General features: G+C 36.1%; 1 protein-coding gene across 6 annotated transcripts in view; it reads right to left on the bottom strand.

Annotated features, from left to right (window-relative positions):
• Nucleotides 1-27726, bottom strand: part of LOC107746016 (TBC1 domain family member 1-like) — a 57195-nt gene that overhangs the window by 12932 nt on the left and 16537 nt on the right. For 3 of the 6 annotated variants that reach the window (XM_016560053.1, XM_016560054.1, XM_016560059.1), the window contains 16 exons: nucleotides 27126-27422; nucleotides 25623-25817; nucleotides 21071-21160; nucleotides 20165-20269; nucleotides 19835-19967; nucleotides 18433-18524; nucleotides 17709-17825; nucleotides 17422-17541; nucleotides 17115-17201; nucleotides 16089-16369; nucleotides 15603-15701; nucleotides 12936-13055; nucleotides 11869-12005; nucleotides 7402-7590; nucleotides 4528-4689; nucleotides 3127-3288 (listed from right to left, as the gene is read on the bottom strand). In XM_016560053.1, the coding sequence (XP_016415539.1) occupies nucleotides 3127-3288; nucleotides 4528-4689; nucleotides 7402-7590; nucleotides 11869-12005; nucleotides 12936-13055; nucleotides 15603-15701; nucleotides 16089-16369; nucleotides 17115-17201; nucleotides 17422-17541; nucleotides 17709-17825; nucleotides 18433-18524; nucleotides 19835-19967; nucleotides 20165-20269; nucleotides 21071-21160; nucleotides 25623-25817; nucleotides 27126-27422 (2386 nt within the window). The remainder of the gene's footprint in view (nucleotides 1-3126; nucleotides 3289-4527; nucleotides 4690-7401; nucleotides 7591-11868; nucleotides 12006-12935; nucleotides 13056-15602; nucleotides 15702-16088; nucleotides 16370-17114; nucleotides 17202-17421; nucleotides 17542-17708; nucleotides 17826-18432; nucleotides 18525-19834; nucleotides 19968-20164; nucleotides 20270-21070; nucleotides 21161-25622; nucleotides 25818-27125; nucleotides 27423-27726) is intronic. The other 3 variants (XM_016560057.1, XM_016560055.1, XM_016560058.1) reach the window with 3 other exon arrangements.

Genomic DNA, 27726 nt, shown 5'->3' with positions numbered 1-27726 from the left:
AGAGCAAGTTAAAAACATGTATAAGGTTTTTAAAGTTTGCTTTAGATAAAAACTCTAAGATTAAGTCAGGTTTACTCTGTTAAAAATGTATTCAAAACTATTTTTCGAGTAATATCATTTCCAAAGTGAACTTAAACTACCACAATTTATAAAAAAAAAATAAAAAAAAAAAAACTTTTTTTAAAAGATACTGGACACTGGCATGAAGAACGTATCAGTGGATCTTCCTTTGTTATTGCTTGATTCTGAAATGTCCAATTTGGCACTGTGTATCTATGATCTATTCCCATCAATTATTGAAAATAAAGATGCAACTTTAACCAACAATCGGGTTAATTTCATACAGTTTGTTGTTCACACACTGTCCCCATTCATTTGTCCATTTGATGATGATAATATGGTAGTTTTAAGATCAGTGGGTGGTATGGGACACTTTTCAATATTTGTGGAAAGTGCTTCCTTAGCAGCAGCGTCCACTTGTTCATTTCCTGGGATTCCACAATGTCCAGGTGCCCAACAAAAATAGATATGAAACTTCTGTGCTTCCAGTTCCGACAATTTGAAAAAAAAATTTCACTTTAACATGAAAATGGCAAAAAAAAAAAAAAAAATTACTAAAAGTAGACTGTGTGCATCTGACGTGGCATATGATGAATTGAAACCTAGCAAATGGTGTCACTCAACTGGTTGGAAAGCTGTAGAACATAAATACATACATGAAGCACGCAAGCATCTCAAGATAGGAATTTGAAGTATTGCATTGAATTAGAGCTTATATGTTCCTGTCTGAGAGGGCGTCTTCCTAGAAACAATATACATTCCTATAAGATTAGATTTCTTCCTGTGTTGTAAAGCTATCCATCTCTCTTTCTTCCCACTGTCACTGTGCTGAGAGCCAACGACACCTCCCTTTCTTTGTCTGAGCCTCCCCATTAATCTCTCCATCTTCACATCTGTCCATCTCCGCTAGTGTCTCAACCATTTATTCAGCCTGAGGTTCTGCAGAAGTTTGTTCTCTATAATAACGGAGCTAATGATCGTTTTGCAAAGAATGGAGACTTGTGTGTATACCCAGATGACAATTTAAAAAAAAAAAAAACAGGGCAAGCATGAGCATGTACAAGATAGTGTGTATTTTTAAGACAGAAGAGCAGAATAGCTGTTTTTCAGCATGCTAGAACGCAACATTAAGCAAGCCCACCAAATAAGTGTCAAGTTGAGCTAATCAGCAGGACATGTTTCTGTTGCTCAAGACATTTCTGAGGGGCAAAACATCTTGAGCAACAGCAAGACACATGCAGTTGACTACAATAAGTTTACTAGACATTCAGCAATGATCTAGATAACGGACCACCTTCAAAGATAACAAAGAACTAAGGACAATACAAAAGCAATACAGTAATCATTCCAAAACCTAGTGAGCTGCCTACAGTACCAGTCCAGGACAGCATTTTAAGGGGCAGTTCCACTGTATTGCTTTTAAATAATCTTATAACTTTTCATGACAAGCACAAAAGAAATTCAATAAATTTATAATAATATATTACAAAATATTATATTCACACACACTACCATTCAAATGTATGTGTGTATGTTTGAAAGAAGTTTCTTGTGCTTACCGAGGCTGCAAAATACAGTATAAACAGTAATACTGTGAATTATCATTAGTTATATTCTAATTTAATATAATTTAAATGTAATTTATTTTTGTGATGGCAAAGCTGAATTTTCAGCAAACTAAACTTTAGTGTCTCACGATTCTTCAGATATCATTCTAATATGCTGATTTGGCGCTCAAGTAATATTATATCAGTGTTGAAAACAGTTGTGTTGCTTATTATTTTTGTGGAAATCCTAATACATTTTTCAGGATTCTATGATCTAAGATTATCTCATGAAGTTCAAAAGAACAGCATTTATTTGAAATAAAAATCTTTTGTAACATCATAAATGTCCCTTTTGATCAATTTAATGCATCCCTGATGAATAAAAGTATTAATTTCTTTAAAAAAATAATCTTACAGACACCAAAATTTTGAACGGTACAAATATTCATATAATAAATAATATATGAATATTTCACTCAATGCCAAAGAATAAATTTAATTAGTTTTACATTTTATTTATAATGAACTAAATTCCAGTTATTCCAGTTTAATTGAAGTTAAATTCCACTATTGAACCAGATTTTTTTATTTTATTTTTTTGAAGAGCAATGGTTCTAAACTTTTTTTTGACTTCTCAATGCCCCACTATATCCAAGACAATATTCAAAGGCCCTCCTACCTAAGCTGATATGTACCTCTGGTACGTGTGCTGTTAAAAACAATGTTGTAAGTTTAATTTTGTACATCTTTCCGATATTACGATTTATTTTTACTATTTTTTTAGGATTTTAATTAAGATATATGCTAATATAACAATTTAAATAATTTAATAATTGTAAGTTTTATTGGGAGCCCACTGGAAGTTTTCTCAGGCCCCTGGTTGAGAACCACTGTTATAGAATACTGATTTGTTAGCATAGCAACATGCTAATGTCAAATTCTATTGGAATCAGTTGTGGGCCTAGTCTTCTGTGCGCTTTATGTGAAGAGCGACATTTGTGCATCGAGCACAGTTGTTGCCTATCAAGAGTGTCCCAAATCAGTCACTTACGAGGTTCCATTTAAAGGCTGGAATACACTACACGATTTTTGCCCCGATTTACAGTTTGGATAAGTTTCTGAAAGTCAGAGCCAGTCTGCAGGTTTGAGTTGACAGATTCCATAGAAAATCACGTAGTGTATGATGGTCACAGACTCTGATTTTTTAGCTTCAGACTCTGATTCCATCTAGTCGGAGGATATCAAATCTGTTTGCTATTTTGAGCCGTCTGTCACACATCTACTAGCAACAAGGCGCACATTTCTGATTGAGTTTGTGTGTGATTCTCAGTCGTTTAGTTTATGATGCCCAGTTTTTCCTCTCTGACTGTTTACAAAGTCAGTAAGTGTATGATGCCTAGTGTTTTAAAATCTGTTCAGATTTTAAAAGTCGTGTAGTGTATTCCAGCCTTTAGTTAGATGTAGGCAGCAATGCAGACCACTAGGTTTTGGCACAGACCATTGTGCTTGTAATACTAACCCAAGTCTATGAGGATGGCATGCTGTTGGGATGTGAGCTGCTTCAGAAGCTCTTTGTAAGGAGTGTCACTGTTCGGAGGTTTGGCGCCGGGCACCTCCTGCCTCAGCAAATACTGCTCTGAAAGAAACTTCCAAATCTCTCCTCGATGCTGCCGAGGAACGCCTGAGAGAGAGAGAAAAACAGAAAGAAGAGCAATACGAGAGTGTTTCATTGATGGATATTTTGAATGTCTTGAGCAGAACACCAGTTTTGAGTGCTTTTTCAGTAGTGTGTGATCTCATCTGACATGTAGATGGATGTCTATAAAATCACTTCAAGAAGACTAAGTCCAAAAAAACAGCTCTTTGACTGTGGCACTAGTGCCACCAAACAGAATTGCAAACACTCAGCAGTTTGTCCCCACTGCAGTTTATGAAGCATAATCAGTACGATCATGCAAAGTGCAAAGAATTGCACCAGATTCATAGCGATAATGAACTCTGTATAACATCTGCACAAGTATGTGTACGTGAATGTTACATGCCACAGTTGCACTGAACTTGAACATGTGTGTGCTTGTGTGAATAGGTGTGTGCAATCTCACCAATCATTCCGCAGAACTACCTCTATAAAAACCTGACTATCAAAGAGACAGCTCCTGTATCTAAATTAAACACTCACACACATACTCTGCATAAACATCAAATGTGAAAAACATTCCACTTTTTTTCAGGAAATGCAAATTAAAGGCTTCACAGATAACTCAGTTTACACTCCTCTAAAAAACTGACAACCAGGGGCGCATTAATGCACGGGCTTCAAGGGGCTGAAGCCCAGGGGCCTGGAGCCAGTGGGCCCCTACACTGCACAGGCTGCAGGGAAATTATATATTTTTAATAATTATTTATATGGGAGTTTGCAGCAGTGACAACAGTGTTCTGTAAACAAACTCACACACTCATTTTCAGTGACGCACTGGTTGTAGTAGCCTATATAGTGAATGGCTCAATTTAGGTTCTCCCCCACACAGTTTGTATAGTTGTTTGTGTGATTTATGGTGTTTAAATCATACCTGTAAACTCACATTTCAGCCAGGAAAGTATTGATGGCATTTTTCTTTCATATTACCTCCGTATAATGCCCGTAATAACAGTGTTTACTTTATGTAATGGCTATATAGGGGGTCGGGGGGCCTACTGTAATGCTGTAGCCCAGGGGCCTTTGGTTATCTTAAGGCGCCCATGATGATACATAAGCTGTCTAAAACAACATATTACATACTCCTCACTCAATGTATAGTTCTAGATCAGTTAATCCAGGTGTCAAAACATTCACTGACAAACCTCATACAACTCATTGTTACATCAGCTTCAACATTCTTATGTATCTACGTGTGTGTGTGTGTGTGTGTGTGTAACTCACCTTGTCCCACTGCTGTGTGGATCTCCTCGGTTGCAAATCTGACCTTTGACCTCCCAGTGGTGTTGAGCATTCTCTCCCAGACCAGAGTGACATCTTTCAGACATGGAGTGATCTCTTCATAGTCCAGTTTCAGTCGTCTGCACTGCAGATCACTCTCTGATGCTGTACACACATTGAATAAAAGGTTATTTATTTTATTTACTGTCTGCTCACACAGAACACGTTTTACTGTGCTACTTTTCCATTGTTTTTCTAGACGCTCTAGACGGGCGTGTTTGACCATTGCGCTCATTTCTTATTTTGCAGCGTCTTGACATGGCGTTCTAAAAAAGCAGCACTCAAGTTAGAATAAGTTGAACTTTTAAAAAACACATCTCAAGAACTTTTTCCCCATTCCACTGTCTGTCTCTCGCAGTTTTCAAAGCAAAAACGTGTTCTGTGTGAATGGTCCCTTACTCAATGTTTTCAATAACATTTATTTGTTCTGATGTGAAAAAGAGCTTAAGTTACACAGCCCAAAAAGCCCGAAAATATTCCTCTGCCAAAAAGAAGAAATAAAACATAATTAAAAACATGACTTCACTTAATTGTCAGTAAGATACTTAATATACTGACATTGTCACTTGCACACAGCAATTTCTGTAATATTTTATTTATTTACTTTTTTACCTCTATTGCTGCTATGTAACTACCCTGTAGAACCTGTTTGCACATTCTTCTCTTGTACATTCCTGCTCATCTTAATATTTATTAAGTCTACAGTATATTTTATATCTAGTTTTATTTTATTCTTATTTTTTTAATCTTACTTTTTCCATACCTATATTTATATATAATAATTGCACTGTCCATGGAGCGGACCTGACTTACATTTCACTGCTGGTCATATATTCTCTATATAACCATGTATGTGACAAATAAAAAATCTTGAATCTAAAAAACTATTTTACATATTGGTTACTGCTTAACAGTTTGGGGTTGGTTAGAATTTATGTTTTTGAAAGAAGTCTCTTATTCTCACCAAGGCTGCATTTAATTGATCAAAAATACAGTAAAAAATATAATAATAATAATAATAATAATGTGAAATATTATTAGTTTAAAGTAACTATTTTCTATTTCTATTCTATTTCTGTGATGGCAAAGTAAAATTTTCATCAGATCCTGCAGAAATCATTGTAATATGATGATTTGGTGCTCAAAAAAACATTTCATATCAATTATGAAAACGGTTGTGCTGTTTACATTTACATTTAATCATTAAGCAGACACTTTTATCCAAAGTGACTTTCAAATGAGGAGAACAATAGAAGCAATCAACAAGAGGGCAACAGTATACAAGTGCTATGACAAGTCTCAGTTAGTCTGGCACAGTACACATAGCACATGCTTAGTATTTGTGTAGAACGATTATACTTTCTTCAGAATTCTTCAGAGTTCTTCAGAGTCAAAATAGAAATATTGTAACATTTTAAATGTCTTTACTGTCATTTTTGATCAATTTGATGAATCCTTGCAGAATAAAAGTATTAATTTTTTATTTATTTATTATTATTACGGACCCCTAACCTTTGTAGTGGACATATAAAATATTTAATTTGATTATATAACCCTGGGTTATAAAAAAACCCAGTGCCCGGCATGCAGCAGAACTTCTTCACTACTGTTACTGAAGCAACAGTACATGTAAATATAAACTAGAAATTGTGTTAAATTCACATAATTTCTATTCTGTCATTATTATCAAGACTATTAAGTTCAACCGCGCTTATTGCCCCAACGGGAATTTATATCTCTTGTTACAGCAAGAGATATAACAGCAAGAAGGGAAATAATACTCTCCCCAACCATCCTTACCCATGGGGCAAAAATAAATAAATAAATATATATTACATACATAAATAGAAATAGAAGTCTCCAAAATGTCAAACATCAAAAGTCTTGTGATTGAGAAGTAAAGTGGTAATATAAACGCAGGCTAGATGTAGGGCAGAGTCTTTCCAGTACACATCTTCTGACCCACTTTACATCCACACCCTATTCAATAGGACTGGCTGCTTCTTTTCAAGCTTCTGTTCTTTCTTTTCAAAGAAGCATGACTGGGCATGGCAGGGCAGGCGTGACACTGCTAATCATGAGCACACCCAAATCAGAGCGCATCTGTGCCAGCAAAACTCTTCACCTGTCATGATCATCTCATAACCTGCAGCAGGGACTTCCAGGTAAGGCAACGCATGGGTGCGTCAGGTTGTGCAGAAATGTGTGTGTGTGTGTGTGTGTGTGTGTGTACGCTACTGTATATGGGAGGTGCTTTTGTGTATGCCGGCTGAACGTATGCCAAGCAAATCACCCGTTTGACAGCTGCATATGACCTAAAAGCAGCTCTGAATTCCCAAGAACCGCAGAAGGAAGTCTTAATGCTCAATACCATTCATTGAATAAATCCTAAGGGCAAGAACAAACTAAGCTTTATAATCACATAATACCGAATAACCTGGATGTTGTGATTTCATAAAAACACATTTAAGATCTTGTACAGGCAGAAAAATACTAACATTAACAAAAGTAATAATAATAATAATAAACTTAAATAAGCTAACATAAAGTACGGCCAATATTTTCCTGCAATGGGGAATATAAACTATGTAGAGCTAACTGGGAAAATGATGTGATTTTGTCAAAATTCCTTTCAACAAATCTAATCTCATAATTGATTTATACACCAAATACACAAAATAATGATCTTTAAAAAAGCATCATATGACCCCTTTAATATAGTATGTAAAGGCTGTCAGTTCTCTACTAGGTAATTTGTATGCTGAACTGACAATATTCACAGTGATAATAGTTACTGCGTGTGTACTTGTGTTTCACCTTGTAGTTTCTGGTTCTCTCTGTCCATCCGCAGCAGGAGAATCTGTTGAAGAATTGCTTTCCTCCATAGCTCTCTTAGCTCCGCCCCACTCCTCTTTCTCCTCTCCTCTGGCACCGCCCCCAGGGTGCTGTCCCCGCCCCCAACTCCACCTCCCAGAGCCATTCTGCTGCCAACCTCTAAAGTGGAATCTGAAAAACAATATAGTTTATGTCACAACAGAACAAAATTAACATCACCTACATGAACTACATAAATGACCAACAATAGCTACCAACATCACCTAAACAACATCAACATAAGATGTTTATCATTATACCATGATTTCAGCAGTCAGTACCAATACCAATTAAGCTTTGTGATTCTGAATTGTGGTATGTTCGTAATTTTTTCAGAAAAAAGTCCCATATAAAATGAAAAACTGTAAATGGATAACATTACATGTAATTTTACGGCAAAATAAATGCTGAATTTATGGTTGTAAAAACTATGAATCTATGAATTGCTATAAAATTCAAAATAAAAAACATTCCCAGAATTCCCTGTGTGACACATCACATATGATTATAGTTCATTTAAATAGTTTTTCTTATTATTTTATCAGTACTGTACATTAGGGTGTTTTATGTTACAAGTTATTAAATTTAGTTAATGTTTATTGAATTACTTTAGTGTCACGTGTGTTACGCTAAAGGTGTTTTGTATTTGTATATATGACCCTGTGTTTGTTAAATAAACATAAATAAAATATACAAATAAAAATTAAATAAACATATAAATAAAAAAATTAACAAATAAAATAAAGACCGACAGAAATGACAAACAAAAAGACAAATAATATGGGAAAAGATTAGAAATAAATTAACCATTAGAATAAATATTATGGTAAAAGTTGAAAACGGAATAAAAAAAACAAGTAATAAAAGATCAAATAATACTTACGACCGTTTACAAAAATTTAAGACAAACAAGACTGTTTAATATCTCACCAAGACCAACATTTGGACCAAGTGCATTTGAACGCAAATTTCACCTCGAGTAGCTACCAGCCCTAAATCAACAACACCTACATCAATTACCAACATCACCATTACTTATCACTGATAAAAAATATAATTCATGTAAGCTTAAAATTATTCAGATAAAGGTTTATAAGCTTACACGAAATAAATGTTTTGATTCATACTGAAAGCATATGTACACAGTTAACATGCCGTCATAGTAAAAGATGAAGCTAAAAGAACCTGAAATATGTCTGTGATTTCCCCCCACTTTAATAAATGGCAGGTATATTGCATAACAGCACGTCTTCTCCACAAGATTTTAAAATTTTCTGTCAGGTTTGCAAAAATTAACACTTAACAAAAGAGCAAACCACAAAACACACAGAAATACAAACACATGCATAACACTCAAATACAAGTGTCCATGCGCACAGGCAGAGGTGTTAAATGAACACCACCCAAACTATAGGGCGGATCCGAGACCTCAAACTACTCTTTGTGAACAAAATGAGAAATTGTGCATAAAGAAAAACAAAATGTACTGTTATTTATGGTATAAACACAAAGTGAGATCACCTGATAGTGCTGCATAATCACAATGAATAGAAAAATCAAATCAGAGTGCTGAAATAAAATGGCATTCACCCACACACTCTACATCTTTCTTTAATTTCACTCCTGTAACATACAAAACCAGATCTTGTCTAAACCTGCTGTAGTTTAGTCCTCTTCCCACCCACAGGTCAAAACAGACAAAAATGGCATAAACTGATTGTATTTAAATGTTAACGTTCAGACAGCAGTTCTTATTTGCACTGTTCAGCTCATCTGCATAAATATAAACATTTCAGAAATGCTTATCACCAACTTTCACTGAAAATATTGCGGCTGTCAGTTTAAACAGCTTTTAAGGTTTACAGTAAGGGTTACAGGATTTCCAAATATATAAGCGGCCTAGCGTGAGGGGAAGCCCCGGCTTAGAGTGCGCTGAGGCCGGGCTAGAGTGAGCTGAGACCGGGCTAGCGTGAGGGGAAGCCCAGGCTTAGCGTGTGTCAACAATTCTGTGTTTTTCTGTCAATATGGGGTGCTGTGTGTACATTAATGAAGAAAAAAAAATAACTTAAATGATTTTAGCAAATGGCTGCAATATAACAAAGAGTGAAAAATTTAAGGGGGTCTGAATACTTTCCGTACCCACTGTATATATATAGTAAAAATGGCAGGTGGGTAAAGAACTTAATTCCCACTCAATCCTTGAGATTCCTGCATACACCGTAATATACAAGTCAAGTACAAATTGTCAAGACAGTGAGAGAACTGAATTGCCTCTACAGACACATACACACACTCTTAGTCTTGGTCAGTCAATGTCTCTGCATGGCATAATTCAAGGCTTTCAGCAGAAAGGCCATAAAACTTCTCTCAAAACAGCAATTACTTATGTTAGGAATCGTACACACACACACACATCTGACCCAATTCCAGTGGGGTGGAGCAGCACATGTGTTTGAGTGTATGTGTGGAGATTGCTACAGCGGACACTGACGCACTTGGACACTTGGGCACCGGTCACTCCCTCTGCAAACACGCGTACACACACACTTGCATTTGTGGTTTACAGGGACTCTCCATAGGCGTAACGGTTTTTATATTGTACAAACTGTATTTTCTATCGCCCTATACCAACCCTACTCCTAAACCTTTAACCTACCCCTTACAGAAAACTACTGGCAATTTTTGAATTTCATAAAACACCGTTTTGTATGTTTTTTAAGCCTTTTGTTTTACGGGGACACAGGAAGTGTCCTCATAAACCATGTTTACGTTGTAGTACCCATGTCATTATACACATTTGTGTCCTCATAAACCATATATACCAGTACACGCGTGCACACACACACACACTGGCCACTCCCTCTGTAAATAAGTGGTGTTTCTGCCCAGACCAACGCCTTGCGAGTGTGCAAACACACATATGTAAGTGGGTCAATAAGGCGGGTGCTTTCCTGTAGATGTCTGTCAACATGACCTCCTGCAAAACACCACACCCAACACACACACATATTACCTCATTAACACAAACATTACTTCATTCAGCGCAGACACACACTTATCAAGACACACCCAAATATACTGGAGAAACACACACACACACAACAACAACAACAGCGCTCTTGGCACGCATTCTACTTTAAGGAAGTCTACTCATATTACTGCAAATACATCATATACTTTTTTTCCGTAAACAAAAAGAAGGTCAGTTCTCCAGAATCAGATACTGGACACCTTTTAATTGAATATACAAACATAGTCCACACAACTACGGATGCCTATTTCTGCTTTAAAGAAAAACATGAAGTATTTGAAACTTTATATGTCACAACTGTAACTTTATTTCTCCCAACCGTAACTGTATTTCTCTCAGTTTGACTTTATTTTTAACTTTATCTCACAAAGACCTTACTGAAGTATTTTTAACCACCATAAACCATAAAACTATCATAAAAGTAGTCTTGTAGCCTATATTCCAAGTCTTCTGAAGCCATCTGTTAGATCAGTTTTATGAACATACCAAAATGCTTTTGTCATTCATTTTTATATCCTTCTGTCCCGAGTAGGTTATACAATAGAGACCCACCCAGATCTTTTATTTACACTCTTTTGTCCCCATCCAAGGTAGATATTTGGTAATGTCAAACTGATATGAAATTAAGCCAATAGGTTTAAGTAAACTTAAAGCATAATTAAACTATTTTATTTGTTGAATTAATATTATTCAGTGTAATACTATTGTTTTTATTTCATCAGTCAAATTATAATAATATTTTTTTTACCAGAAAATAACAATTTTCATTTTTGGATGAACTGTCCCTTTAAGAAATTCCCATTAACTTCTACATTGATGGCCATTAAAACAGGCCATTTTGTAGTTTGTAACAACTGTTAAACCTGGGCTTAACAACACCATAACTTGAAGGCATTTAATTTTTTGGGCCTAATGAACTACACAATTGTGTGGATAATTAATGATCATTTCTCTCATTCACACTCAACACCTGAGGGGTGTTTTGACATCTGGATCAACATTTACTCTGATGTACTAACAAGTCTAATGAGCTACGAACTTCAAAATAACAGACCTGATTTGCTGTTTTGGCAGTTCAAGAAAGACATAAAACAGGTCAAGAAAATAAGAAAAGCAAGTCATTTCTGAGTGCGGTGGAAATGAGGAAAGTGATAATCATTGTAATTCTGTTTCACTGCCAAAAGAAACATCAAGTCCAAGTTGGCTGTCAGTTTGCAAACTCACTCACACTTAGCACGTCATTAAGAGCAAGAGCGCCACCTAGAGGACACCATTAGTTACGGCGGCATGTAGAGACACTAACTGTACACTGTAAAGTGTAGTTGATATAGATGTTTGGTATCAATGTATCCTACTTATATATTTAACTAGGGTGCTACCTTTGGAGTCTGAGCCCTTCTGTGGTGTGGCGACTCTTAAGAAGATCTGTTGTCTCCAGGAGTGTCTCCGGTTACGTAATGGACTGTCATCCCCAACGACACACACCACTCCAGGACTGGACAGGGCCGCCACGTCACTACACATGCAAATACATAAGCATAGGCATCCATTCATACAAATATATACATACTCTGACAGACAGTAGTAACAGACTTCTGTCAGAGTAGAGGCCATATTAAATTTGCAAGCTGATAAAACAAGACCAAAAAATAACAATTTCAAAACAATCCTAGACCAACTCATTACTAGTGGCATTTTGAGTATTTTATTTTATTTTAATTTTCGAATACTCTAATGTTTCCTTATTTGAAAATTTAAATTTTATTCTATCTATCTATCATTAAAAGATGATATTGTTTTCATAATATGAAATAACCCTGTAGTAATGGTGTTTTTCAGAAATGATATTCCCTGTACCAAGACTTAATTTTCTAATATTTTATATTTTTCATAATTTTATAAATTATTAAATTATGTAGATATGCACAAAAAGTAAGTATATTAAAGATTTAGTATTTTTATTTGTATTTTTTTTATGTACCCTTGGTACCATCCAACACTCACTTAATCTTTAAAAACACTAACTCATCACTGTTAAATATAATCTTTAGGAAATCCCTAAATGTATTATTATATTTTATACATTATAATGTTGTGATTTATTTATTATTTTATTTTTATTTTTTAAACATGACATTGTGTTTTATTCACAAACATTAGACTATCCATTTTTTATGGTTTCAAAATGAGTACAATATCTTAGCTAACAAATTAAGCTAACAGTCTATGCTTGTTTTCTGGGAAAAAAATACAATATGCATTAATAAAAACTGCTGCGGAACAACTACTCAATTATTTGATTTTCTGTGCACATCATGATTCATTACAAGAAAATGTATTCTTTTTCTTATCTAATGAGTCTTTAACCACATCAGTCTCTGTGGCAGGTGCAGAATAAGAACAGAGATGGAAGACAGGAAAATGGAAAGATGGACTGGCAGAGTACCTCTTCTTCTGAGAGTCACTGGTATCATCGCTCTCCACTACAGGGGCCAGAAATTTGAGGAAATTTGGAACAGAGGAGGAGGAGTGTAATCTCGCTCTAAAGCCACTCAGCCCTGATGGACTGAGAGACAGAGCATGAGAAAGAGAGAGAGAGAGAGGCCACAGAGTAAAGGAGTGAGACAGAGAGTCACTGTAATGAACAGCCTCATTAGACTGAAACCAGCACAAAAGCGAAATCTATCTTGTTCTTGGAGCAGGACTGAGAACACATTGAAGTGAATTCACCAAACAGATGTGCGAATTTAATGTGTGGCATTTCATGACAAAACCCTGTTTTTTATCTCTATAATAACTGAATCTAATAATTAAAAAAAAAGCTGAAATTAAATAAAATATAAATATTAGATAAAAAGCTTAAACGTAAACAAAAATGACAATTGTTGCCTTGGCAACTAACTAAAATAAGTTTAACTAAAATTAAAGTCTGCATGAAATCAAAATTTACTCTATTTACTTTGCTAGCGCATATTGCTAGTCTTGAGGTGAACAATTAATCTATGAAAGTTAATCCGCTGAAAGAAATTGTTTGTCTTGGTAATCTTTAACCAAAATCTGAACATTTGCTTCTGCTTTAGAAAGGCATTCCTTCTGTCAGTTTGACTGCTTGGGCAGAATATCCTTAAAGGGGTCATATGACGTTGCTAAAAAGAACATTATTTGGTGTATTTGGTGTAATGAAATGTGTTTATGTGGTTTAAGGTTAAAAAAACACGTTATTTTCCACATACTGTACATTATTGTTTCTCCTCTATGCCCCGCCTTTCTGAAACGCATCGATTTTTACAAAGCTTATCGGTCTGAAAAGCGAGGTGTGCTCTGATTGGCCAGCTATCCAGTGCGTTTTAATTGGCCGAATACCTCAAGCGTGTGACGGAAATGTTACGCCCCTTACCATACTATGATGCCGTGTCCCGGCGCGACGAGACAAAAACAAAGTTAAAAAATAAAGTTAGCCTTCTTTCTTTACGTGAACATTTGGACGGCGTTATGCAAATCTTCCCACACAGTGACGTAGACATGTGGGGGCATTTTTAAACGAGGCGTTTTAGGAGGGCGTGGACCAGTCTTAACTTTTATAAAGAATATCTCTATGGGTTTGAGACTTTAGTCTTTGCAACTTTAGGGATCTTATCTATTCACGAACAGCTTGTAACACCACAAAGAGAAAGGAAAACTTGAAATCGCATCATATGACCCATTTAACCATGCCCCTCCAACCGTTAGGTTGTTATGAGTGAGAGACAGAGAGGAGGAGCGCTAAAATAAAACCCCGCCCACTATTCAATATTCCATTTCAAGTGTAAATACGTCACTATTCTGATGCAAAAGTCGGCAGCAACTTTCGGATAACACGGACATTAAACTAAAATTAAAACTGAAATAAAAACAGCTACATAGAAAATATAAAAAAAGCTAAATTAATAAAATGCCAAAAGTATGTGACAAAATCACTAAATTTAAACTAAAATTAACATTAAAACCAAAAATATAAAAATAAAAACTTTATGTACTTAAAGCCTGTCAGCCAATATTAGAGCACCACCCTCAGGCGGAATAATGCAAGGACATTAGACCTATGCAAAAAGTGTGTCTGCAAGTGTTTACAATTAGAATATAAAGCTTACAAAATGTTTATCAGAAACTAATGTTAAGACTCAGAATCAGCCCTACCTAAATTTACAGTCAGGAGCTGCTACTGTGTGCAACCCTAATCTTTTGACAAAGATAAACATAAACTGATCAATCATAGAAAGTGCACTAAAATAACTAAGAGGCTATTTTAAAATTATGTTGACTTTCATTTAAATTGTTGTTATTTTTGGGGGCAAACCCAGATCTATGTAAGTGAGCCTCATTACAGAATGCGCCAGAATTGCCTGACACAATTAATGCCCACAGAATAGGGCTGCACGATAAATCGAAATGGAATCGAGATCGTGATCGTGATTCGACAGAAGCTGCGATTGTCATGCGTATCTTTCAGTGAAGCACGGTTCTGTGATCAGCAGTAAATCTCCATTCAAAGGCCAGAGGGTGCTCTCGCGCTGAAACTCCAAATACGCCTCGCAGAAGAAACCCAGAAAATGCCTATCGCTGCAGCTGAATAAACAGAAATCGGGAACGATTTCTTCGATTTCATAATCATAATCTTTTTGCGAAACTTGTCAGTGAACTACGGCTATGTGTAGTAAATTCTGCTCCATCTGAAAGCACGTGATGATGATTTCCTGCTGATTACAGAACCGGTTTTACTATCAAAATGCGCATGACAATCGCATTCGATTAATCGTGCAGCCCTACCACAGAAAATCGACAGTATTTTATTTGAAAGGGATGTTTTCTATTGATCATGGCAGCAGTACCGATATAAAATAGAGGTCTCTTGACCACATCACGGTCATTTCCTGCATCCTCAACAACTTAACACTCAGAACCAGCCTGCAAGTTCAATTTGTTTTTAGAGAAATCTCCCCAATGTGTTTTTATAAACTTGTACACAAAAAGCTCAGAGACTTCAGAGGAAAGAAAAACATTTTATGGGGAAAAAAAGCCTGACCTGTTTGTTAATGGCAGTAGAGCAGAGAGAGGACACATACAAACACCTCACCTCCGCTTGAGGGGCCGGGTAGAATGATCAAGAGCAAAAGTACGAGGCCTCAAAGGCCGCTGACACACAGGAGAGGAAGAAGCCGGAGGGGAGGAAGGACTGATGAAAACACAGAAAGGATGGGAAAAAATAAAGTAGGGCGCAAAGGGATACAAAAGCAAAGATGCACAGAATAAAAAAAGCGAAGCACACAGTGAACTGTATTCACACTGCAGACTAAAAAATGTGATGATGTAAGAACTTGAAACAGAATTAAAAGCACCACCCACAGTGACTGACTGACAGGAGTCTGTCGCTGACATCGGCAGTGTACATGCATTTACAAATGCAAATATTCAACTTTTATTTCTATTTGAATTATGTCAATCGGGTGCACAACTACAAAACACAGTTGCAATTTGAATTTGCAACTGGTGATTTGGATTTGGATAAACACAAACTATGTACAATGATCAAAAGAAGCAGCTAGCACACACACAGTCTCACTTGCTCTGATGTGGGGAATCTGTGCTGACGGAGTAGTGTCGGACTAGTTTGGGCTTGGTGGCGGCAGTAGGTTGTAGAGGAGGGAGGCTCAGGTCAGAGGACGACAGCATGGGAGAGTGACTAATAGTGCTTGCGCGTCTCCTAAAACCCTGAGGCGGGCTCTCAGGACCCTCCTGACCTCCCACTGAGCCTTCTAGACGCTTCAGATCCCCTGTGGAATTGTGGGAGCGGAGTGGACTGGAGGGAAGGAAAGAGCAGAGGGGCTCCTCCAATGATGTTTCCTTAAAAAAAACAAAAAAGAACATGTCATAAAAGCTATTTTAAAAGCAAAAGTTTCATGCGAGGGCATATAACTTACTATTAGTGTGAATAACACATCTTATATGACAGATAGCTGTAGCTCTAAAATCACTGCATGAAATACAAAGTTGTAAAACAGTTAAACTAATGAAAAATAACAGACTTCAAATTATTGTGATTATTAGCACTAATAAAATGTATTCTTGTTTTGCACACACTGGTGCATTTAGTCATATTGCTGCTGACACCATAATTATATAAAAGCATTAAGCTGGTTAGTTATGGGCTAATTATGCGTGAACCATAAAATAAGCAGAATAATAGATCGACAGGTCATTTTATCTACATTAACACTACTGTTTAAAAGTTTGGGATCAGTAATACTTTTTCTATTTTGAAAGAAATTAATACTTTTATTCATAAAGGATGCATTAAATTGATCAAAAGTCCAAATCAGCCTGAATGATTTCTGAAGGATCACATGAAATAATGGCTGCTTAATTCAGCTTTGCATCACAGAAATACATTTTAAAATATACTGAATTATCAAATGGTTGTTTTAAATTGTATTAATCTTTTGCTTTATTTTTGAACAAATTAATGTGGCCTTGGTAAGCATTTAGCAAAGTGAAGCCCCTTCAAAATCATTGCAAATTTATTGTAAACAACCAGCCCTAAATGACATTATGACAGAAAATATATTGAAGATGTTGGTGTTCTGCAGACCTGATTTGTGCTGTTCAGTGTGGTGGAGCTGGAGGAGTTGCTCTCTCCTTCACTGTTCTCCCTCTGGGATTTGGACTTACTGCTGCCCTATTATACGGAGACATTCATTTTTCCATAAATTATATAACAGTATTACAGTTTAGTTCATTTGTTCAATTGGACCTACTGAAGCAGCTATCTTGCTACAAACCATACTGTACTGTAAGTCCTATAACTCTACTCAAGGCCTGCGTTTCTTTAATATTAGAAGCAAGTAAAAATTGTAGATGTGGCCAAAATGTTCAAAATGCATAAAATGTTTGCGTACCTTCCAGATCCCCTCCAGTGATTCTGTGAGGGATCTTTTTGCTCTAGTCTTGAGCTCCTCCAGACGCACACGACTCAAACTGATACTGCTTTCAACATTCACAGCAACCTCCTGCGAAGTCTAACACATATATGCATGCAGTATTGTATACGGACAGGCATCTGCACTCAATACCCTAAGATCCAAGGTGTAATATTCACTTTTCACTTATACTTTTAAAACAGACTGACAAAATAGGAGTGTTCATCAGTCCATAAGGATCTGAACGAAGTTAAATGGAGGTGTACCTTTTTTGTTTGTCCGTTGTGTGTGTGAGTGTGTGTCTTTTGTCTCTCCTCGTACAGTTGTCTTAGACATGACACAATCAACTCGTTCCCTTCCTGATCCGACTTAGGCCTGGCTTTCTGTTCAAACACACTAACAAATATTGTATTTCTGCAAATTTCCACAAGGTGGCACCATCGATCTAACAGAACACACTCACGGTCAGTGAGGAATGTGACCAGCAAGAGAGCAGAAGAAATTTATTCAGCAAACTTATTACACTATTTTTCACAAAAAAAAACAACAACAACAACACAAATTTAAGCTAGCTTAAGGATTTTGTTCTGACCAAAACTATCACATATATAAGTTATGTGAAAGAAGGGGAATATTTAAAGCAATATTGTAAACTAAAAGCAGCTTTCTGTTTATTGCACCCTCAAAGCTGAAATTAAATATAAACCGGTGTCTGAAAGTCAAGAATATAGACAATCAATACTCTGAGCATATCAGTCCGTTCATCAGGTTGTTCGGTCATAAAGGTTTGAGTGAGGTTTCAAAATGCTAGACTAGTGGACAAACTGGTTTAATTTATACCAGTCACACCCTCTGAAGAGAAAAACACACATTCTTCGAATGCCGCTCTTAAAGGATTTGACACACACTGCTAATCCTAAGAACAGGGGAGCTAAAGCGTATTTGTGTAGAGTGTTATAGCGGTTTTAAAATTGGAATAACTGAACTCACCATGGTGCTCTCAAATACAGCTGCCTGCTCCTGATTGTCCAGACCTGCCAAATGCTTCTGCAGTTCCAGCTTAGCTTTGGATGGATGAAGACCTGCATATAAACACCCAGTCATGCCATGCACAAAGAAACAAACACAGGTATGCACTGCTGCAGCCCACAGAATTCTGAATTAAATAAATCTAGCATCCTAATTCATGTTCGGAATAAACAAATGTTCATTTCTACCATCATTATGGTTAAGTTGGAGTGTGTTTAAAGGATTGTTCACATAAAAACTACAACTTCAATTCATAATTTACCCACATTTCATCAAACTGGTATGGTTTTTATTCTTCCATGGAACACAAGAGGAGATACTCTGAAATATTTCCCACTGCTCTTTCCATAAAATGAAAGTATATAGTTACGAAGGGGATGATAAGTGCCAAAAAGGGCAAAAAAGTATCATGAAGTTACATTAAGTTTTTTTTTTTTTACTTTTCTGAAGCTGAATAACTACAAGGTACACTACCGTTCAAAATTTGGGGTCAGTAAGATTTTTTTATTATTATTATTATTCAGAAAGGACAAATTAAACTGACTAACAGTAAAGTCTTCTACATTGAAAAACTATTTCGAATAAATGCTGTTGTTTCTATTCATCTAAGAATCCTGAAAAAAAAATTATAACCGTTTCTACAAAACTATTATTAGTAGCCTAACTTGTTTTCAACTGATAATTATGAGAAATGTTTCTTGAGCAGCAAATCAGCATATTAGAATGATTTCTGAAGGATCATGTGACACTGAAGACTGGAGTAATGATGCTGAAAATTCAGCTTTGAGCACAGGAATAAATTACATTTTAAAATATATTAAAATAAGAAACAGATATTTTGAATCATAACAATATTTCAGAATATTACTGCTTTTACTGTATTTTGCAGCATTGGTGAGCACAAAAGAGTTCTTTTAAAAACATTTGAAAAAATCTTACCAACCCCAAACCTAGTTTAAACGGTAGTGTATAGGAAAAAGAGCGGGAACATTTTTCAAAATATCTATGACTCAAGGAATAAAAAAAGTGATGATAGAATTGTACTTTTTGGATGAACTATTGAAATCTGTCCCAAGTAAATTGACATAGTCACCACTGACAAGCTACTACTAAATATATTGTAGAAACTTAATTTCCTGTAAAGCTGCTTTGCAATGATTTGTATTGTTAAAAGCGCTATACAAATAAACTTGAATTGAATACAAGTAAATGTGAATGTATGGACTAGAATCTTTGTTACTCTGGACCTCTGACAGGTGCAAAACATTAAGGGAAACCAAAAGAAAGTAGAGTGGAGTAATGGACTGATACAGGGATAAAACATGATAGACATGAGTAATATGACAAACAGTAGGCATCTCACCCTCTATTCTGTCACACAGTTTGTGCAGCTGCTGCAGGGGACAGCTGTCACACTGCTGACTCTGGGTCCTACTGTTCTGCTGGAGGGCGGCCACCGAGAACGCCTGCTTCAAAGTCAACATGATTTCATCCACCTGAACATGAAAGAGTGACATTCACACAGAGCTCTTTGTGTGCTGTAACACTAACATAAGACTAAGCGTTTTCATCCTCACTTGACTGAACAAGAACATGACAACATTTCTGTCCTCTCTACAGCAACTATTCTGAATATGTTCTTCAGACTGAAACAATGTATTCATCCCTCCATCTATTTATCCATGATTCTCACCAGAGCTTCGTTAGCACACTGGAAAACATAGCAAACAAACTGGCAACCTCCACATTCCACAGACTCCCTGCATATGAAGCCGAAGTGGTCCACGTGACGAATTCCCTAAAGAAAGAAAAAGAAAAATTAATTGGGGAAAAAAGCGCAAAGGGGACACAACTAAACTACCGTTCAAAAGCTGGAGTCAATACGACCTTTTAATATTTTTGAAACAATTTTCTTAAGCTCACTCAGGTTGCATTTATTTGAGCAAAATACAATAAAAAATTAATTGTGAAATATTATTACCATTTAAAATAATTGTTTTCTATTTGAATAATATTTTAACTCCAGTTTTCAAAATTGCTGCTCAAGAAACATTTCTGATTATGATCAATGTTGAAAAAGTTGTGCTGTTCTTATGGAAACGATTATACATATTTTTCAGGATTCTATAATTAATAAAAGTTCAAAAGAACAGCACTTATTTGAAATAGAGATAAATAAACTTTTGTAGCATTTTAAATGTCTTTACTGTCACTTCTGGTCAGTTTAATGCATCCTTGCTGAATAAAAACATTAATTTCTTCATTCAAAAAAAGAATTTTTTAATATAACAGAAACGTTTAATATTGTGAACCACCCACTAACAGGCTGCAATACCTGATTTGGCAAATATATGTTTAAATACTACAATGCAGCATGTGACTAAAAATACTTAGAAAACAGGTCTGGACAAGCGCAAAGACAAAGGGCTGATTTCTTTTTAGCTTTCATTCAAGCCATTTTAATTATGTTTTGAATTCAGTTAGCCCGAGTTCCTGCTCAATCATGTCTGATTGTTGCTCAGATCTCTATTTGAGAAAAAGTCATTATGTTGACGTGAGTCAATTAATTATAGTTTAGCATCAACATGACAGAACAGACCTGAGAACAGAAGGAAATCTCTCTGAAGCTCTTCTCTATGGCCACCTTCTTAGTGTCAGGACTCACAAGAAAGATCTGAGAGCAGCCAATCTGCAACAGACAGAAGTACAGTCATAAATGAATATGGATGTGTGTAGGTACAAAGGATGGAGAGTGAAATTCTCCTTGCATAGAGTAAACATTTGCATTAAAGTGGTTAATGATAGCTCTTCCTGGGATGCTGACCAAGTGAGGTTAGAGCTGAGGCTGTTTTACAGTGTTAATATCATGTTTGAAATTCAAATCAGTTTGTGTTTTGGTTTTCGCTAGATGGTCATGCACATATTTGCTCCATGACACTAGACATCTGTGTAACCACTAGATTTGATCCAACTACAGTTTTCCTCTGTACAGTAGTACTACAGATGAAATCATAACTTCATAGTTTTAGATACACTGAGCATTCAGTCGTTCAGGACATTCATTTAAGAGCTCTATGATGCCTTGTTTAAGGGATAATGTACATCCAGACGATCGTTTTCACAAAATAAACCCTGACAGGGTGATCAGGACCCCGACGAGAAGCAGAGCCACTTATTACACATCTACTTGCCACATACGTAAAATAATTAGACACAAAATATTGATTTGACTTGAAATATTTTATTAGCTCATTAAAAGCAAAGCTTCCAAGAAGAAACTTTGAGTAGTTTTGAGCCAAAACGAACATTTAAGGGATACTGTACAGTCATATCACTTATTATTGGGGCAAATGGTTAGAGAGTCTTGTTACTCAAAGGTCGAAGGTTCGAGACTCAGTACCATTGTAGGTTGGGGGAGTGAATGACCAGCGCTCTCTTCACAACTGAGGTGAAACCCTTGAGCAAGGCACCGAACCCCCAACTACTCCCCGGACGCAGCAGCAAAAAATGGTTGCCCACTGCTCCGGGTGTGTGTTCATGGTGTGTGTGTGTGTGTGTGTGTGTGTGTGTGTTCACTACTCAATGCTGTGTGTGCACTTGGACGGGTTAAATGCAGAGCACAAATTCTGAGTATGGGACACCATACTTGGCTACACATCAAACATAACTTTCACTTTCACAGCTTATACACAAAATAATGTTCTTTTTAGCAGCATCATATGACCCCTTTAAATAATGAGGAAGACATGAAATATTGATTTGAGAAGATATAGTTTTAAAATCTTACCTTGCCTAGTCATTAAATGTCAGATGTTCATTCAGAAACATTCTTGCTGAATTTATGAGCTATCATTTCAAGAACCTCTGGAATAATTTGTCTATAAAACATTGGTCACGATTAGACTTGTGCCTGTATTCGGTAATGCCAGCAATTAATCGCAACATGAAAATTTGATACCGGCATATCCTTAGTCACGATGTATGTTTGCTTTCTGCGTGCAGCCAGTGAAAGTGTGTTGTCTTTGTGATGAGAGAGACTGGGTCTTACATAATAATCCATTCAATTCAGACTTCAAACTCACAACTCAGCTAAAATAATTTATTTTACAGCACAGCCACCGAAAAGAGTGCAGTAAACACTGCTCTGATTTATGGGCACAAGTTAGCCTGTCACTGTGTATAAGATCACAGACTATTCACATCTTTAGAGAACATTAACAAAACAATCATACGCTGTGACCATTTCTTTCCCCATGGATGATTACACAATAGCAAACACATCACCATACATTTGGTGTGACTTCCTTATCAAAAAAAAGACCAAATAAATAAAATTGGAACAGAGTGACCAATAGAGTGACCGTGTAATTTCATAAAACTGGGACTGCTGCCGCAAGCAAATTTAGTATTTATTTTAAAATTGTTAACTGTGATGCTCATCATTATTGCTAGGTAATTTCCTGCTGAGGAGCTGGCAGCTTCCTGTCAGTCTGAGAAACAGGAAGTGCTGATCAGATTTGGCCAACACAATGTGTAGCTTGCTGTGTGCATCTTTAAAAAATAAATTACACAGCACAATCCACATTTTAAGCTTTTGGATCAGACTATAACAATATGAAAGTGTGCAACCTCTAACATGTTCATGTGCACCAATCAAACTACAACAAATAAAACAAATCATTAGTTAATTGTTCTAACCTAACTAATTAGAAACATAATGGAGCTTGTATTGGGTATTGTTACAGTGCCTAATTAAAATGCCGACCATCTACAGTGAAAATCGATAAGCAGTATCGGTAAGAGTAGTAATACCGTTAAAACCTTAACGATACCCATCCCTAGTAAACAGTATATCTATTTTATAATTGCACTACCATAGTAGAATTTTTCTTTCTTTTGAAAGAAATTCTTTTATTCAGCAAGGATGCATTAAATTAGTCAAATATGACAGTAAAGACATTATTACAAAAGACTTATATTTCAAATAACTGCTGTTCTTTCTGAACTTTCTATTCATTAAAGAATCCTCAAAAACAAATATATATATTTTTTTTTTTACAAAATTTTAAGCAGCACAACCGTTTTCAACATTGATAATAATAAGAAATGTCACTTAAGTCTGGAGTAATGGCTGCTGAAAATTCAGCTTTACCATAACAGGAATAAACAAAATTTAACATAATATAAATCTTATAAATTATATAAGTAGAAAAATTTTATTTTAGTTTGTAAAAATATTTCATAATATTTCTGTTCAAACAAATGCAGTTCTTTCAAACACATAAAAAATCTTACCGACCCCAAATTTTTGAATGGTAGTATATAATTTAAACAATTTTTTTGCATGTGTGAAATGTTTTATTTCAAAACTGTGCTATATTTCATTAAAACAAATGGCAATTGGTTTAATATTTTGTGCTTGATGCAATGACATGATGTCAGAATGAAACAGAAGTTGTGGTTGTCTTTTCTTCCCTATTGTGACGTTTGAGTGAAATGGCTTATAAAAACAATAATAATGATGTGCAGAGTAAAATTATTTATAATAAACACTGCACCATTTCATGGTGACTTTAAGTATGATTTGTGTACAAATTCTATTTGGGCTGTAAGTAAACAGATTTGTTTGAAAAGATGCAGTGATAGTTTTAGAACAGACTTGTTCAATGACAATCTCCATGTCCTTCAGGCTACAACACTCATCTTACACTCCACTTGGGGGTGAGGAACATGGAATTCAAAGTCAGAGAGAAAGAGAGAGAGAGCGAGGGAGAAATGAGGGAAGGGCCATTAAGAACATTTGATTGGTGCCTCGTAGTGCTATGACCATAAAAAAGCCACATACAGATAGATAAACACCTGCTCAAATGTCCATGCATAAATATGCGTGCACACAGGCGTAAGGCATGCTGACCTCTCACACCTTACAGCGTCACAACAACCACAAGTCATGCTGACAACATGCACTTTAAAATGTTTAGTTGTGTGCCATATTTCTACAGAGAAATATTAAAACAAAGAGAGCTCCTTTGAAAAACTTCAGGAGACGTCTATAGAGGTTTTTGCAGAGCTTTAGAGATAAATGTGTGTATATATGTTGTACGTTCATGTAACATACCTATACAATTTTTGGAATAATCTTATATTCAAGAACCGCCAGTTTCTCATGAACGAAAAGTGTACTCCTTTAGTTATGGTGTTTCAAATAAAACCATAGACTGTATAAAAACATGGACGTAGTGTCCGTGACGTAACCCGTAGACTTCCGACGAGCGTTTTGAAGCCTAAAGTAGGCAGAGCCAGCCGTCGCCATCTGTGCAGCGCTTCACCACGCGTCACTCCCGGATAATCGAAAATGGGCAAAGAGGCGGGAGCTGGCTGCTGAAACCACGCCCACCTAGCTCGACGGTGGTGACAGCAGCGGCAATCCACATGTCACTCAAGTGGCCACGCCCTTAATTATGCAGAACTTTAAGGCTTAATATAATTTAAACGGATGAGTTATAAAAAAATTCACCCCCCTCACAGTTGTCATGAAGGGCAAAATTAGCTATATAGACCAAAATCATTTTTTGAACCAGGCTGTAAACATGTTTTTTTCTGCTGTAAAGTTGGGCATTTTAACATGGGGAGTCTATGGGATTGACTCCCTTTTGCAGCCAGCCTCTAGCGGCCAGTTGACGAATTACAGTTTAAGTCACTTCCTTGTTGGCTTCAAGAGAGAGCGGGAGGTTGCCGCTCGAATAAAACCCGTTTTGTGGATTATGTGGGTAATGTGCCAACATAGAGGCTTAGTTGTGAAAGCAGATTCTATGTTGAAAAAGGTGATCTACATAAGAACAAACAAAAGGACCTGGGCTAAACAAAGATGAAAGAGCTGTAGTGACCTCAGTGAGGGACTACTGTAACTCACGATAAGCAGCACATCCCATTACAAACATTAAGACACCAGTTTGCTTATTTGCTAATTAAATTCTAAGCAATTATGTGAATGCACATAAACACATAAACTTATAAACTAAAGTATCGATACAATCTAATGAGAAAAAGAATCGTTATATAATGATGCATGATTATATCAGCACAGTCCTGCCTCTGGTTCAGGTGTTTATATTGGCACATGTGTGAGGGGGAGTGTGTGCATCACTTACTGTGAACAGCATGGTTCTGTTCTCCTGTAGGCTAGTGGGTTGGACCCCAGTGGCTCCGTCTGCTGCCCGTCGCTGGAGCTCCGGTGAGAGGCCGTTCTCGTCCAATGCCTGCAGAAACGGAAAAGTCTGATCTCTTTTTAAAAACAGAGGTCGCTTTCCTCCTCCATCTGCTCCCTCGTTTGTTCCATTCACCACCTGAAAGTCAAACAAAATTATTGGTTAAAGGCAAAATGTAATTAAAAGAGATATTAAATAATAATAATAATAATAATAGCATTTCAAGATAAAGAGGTTGAGGGTGGGAAAATTAGACATGAAAATGGTGCTTTGAAAACTGATAAAATATACATATTAAAAGCAGACATATTATATGTTATTTATATAAAATTATTTAATTTAAAATTTAATATAAAATTATATTAATATAAAATGTATACAATGGAAATTAAAAGTATACATTATGTTATTTAATGTAACATAATATAATAAATTAAAAAATAATAGAATAGAATAGAATGGAATAGAATAGAATGGTTAGACTAGATTAAGTTCATAAAGTGTAGGAGAGACATTTTATTATTTAATTATTGGAGTAATCATTAACTTGAATGTTTTGCTGCGGTTTGCAAAAATTACAAAATTTATTTGATAAACTGAATTTAATAGATTGAAAGCTCTAATATTAAAATATTTAACTTTTTTCATTACATACAAATTCTCTTATTCATAAAGTACATATACTTTTGCCATTGTTTATTTATTTTTGCTGTTCCATTTTGTCCTTTATTGCATATTCTTTTATATTTTATTGTCTTGTACTTTACTGTATATTCTATTGTCTTTGTAACTTATTGTCTGTTCCCCTTCTACCTCGTCTTTCTCGAGGGTAGATAACAAAATTACAATTTCATTGTACCTAGTACAAGACAATAAAGATCAATCTTCCCACAGAGCGATGTAGGTATGTTGGGGCGTGTTAGAACGAGCCGTTTTAGGAGGGTGTGGTTAACTCTTAACTTTCATAAAGAATATCTCTTTGGTCTTGAGAGTTTAGTGTTTGCAACTTTACAGATCTTCTTTATGCACAAAGAGCTTGTAACACTCCAAAGAGAAAGGAAAAATTGAAATCGCATCATATGACCCCTTTAACATAACAAAGAAGAAAATTTCAATAAGCTTATGCAAAATCAGCCACATTCACAACACAAAGAGAAACACAAAAAACACAAGTGGCTATTAGTTTGATGAATTCTTAATCTGAATGGGGTGTTATGCTTTATATGTGAAGGTGTTGTCTATAGATTATATATTGTTTGTATGTGTTGTAACTTACTGCTGCAAAACTAGTTTCCCCTAAGGGGGAGAATAAAGCGAAACAAACAAACAAAAACAAAGTATTTTCTACATCAATCAAGAGTCAGAAAAGATCTGAAATGTTAAATCTAGTATATCCACAATCTAGTATTAGGTTAAGAATCCAAAAGCATGAATGTTGAGTGTAACCTGACTGAGTGAGAATGCCCGTCTGATGCCCGCTGCTAGTGATCCTGTGACGCTGACACGTCCAAACTTCTCAATACACTCATCTATCAGTGCAGGTGGTGCTTTCTTATGGGCCACCACCACTCGCCCACAGAACAACACCTCAAACTTCTTCGCGAAGGCTGTTGCTGCATCAGCCGTCATTGCCGTGGAGCAGGAGGCATCTGGCTGACCGTTGCTAGGCAGCAATGAGGGAGTGTCTTCTTGTCGGGCAGAACTTTTGCCAGCCTGCCTGAGAGTGCTTATAATCTCTGGAACCTGGAGGACAGACGTAAACGTGAATGAGGTCATGAGTGAAATGAGTGAAAGTTTTCAGTTACCAGTGTCACTGTAGAAATGCCCTATTCTTAGTCAGCCACACACTATTAAGCAGAGATGCTCAAATTAGGGCCCATGGGCCAGAGTTGGTGATGACTGATTTGGCCTGCCATGCCATATTACAGGAGGATGGGGGGAAAAACGGAGGATGTTTGAATTGGAATGTAAAAAAAAAAAAAGTGAATTTTGATTCAAAATAATAAAAAATGTATATATATATATTTTTTTTTATTTTATTTAATAC

Source organism: Sinocyclocheilus rhinocerous, unplaced genomic scaffold (genome assembly GCF_001515625.1).
Source record: "Sinocyclocheilus rhinocerous isolate Xijiao unplaced genomic scaffold, SAMN03320098_v1.1 scaffold288, whole genome shotgun sequence".
NCBI lineage: Eukaryota > Metazoa > Chordata > Actinopteri > Cypriniformes > Cyprinidae > Sinocyclocheilus > Sinocyclocheilus rhinocerous.
The sequence above is the reverse complement of the archived record's forward strand: the minus strand, read 5'-3'. Positions and strand labels throughout refer to the sequence as shown.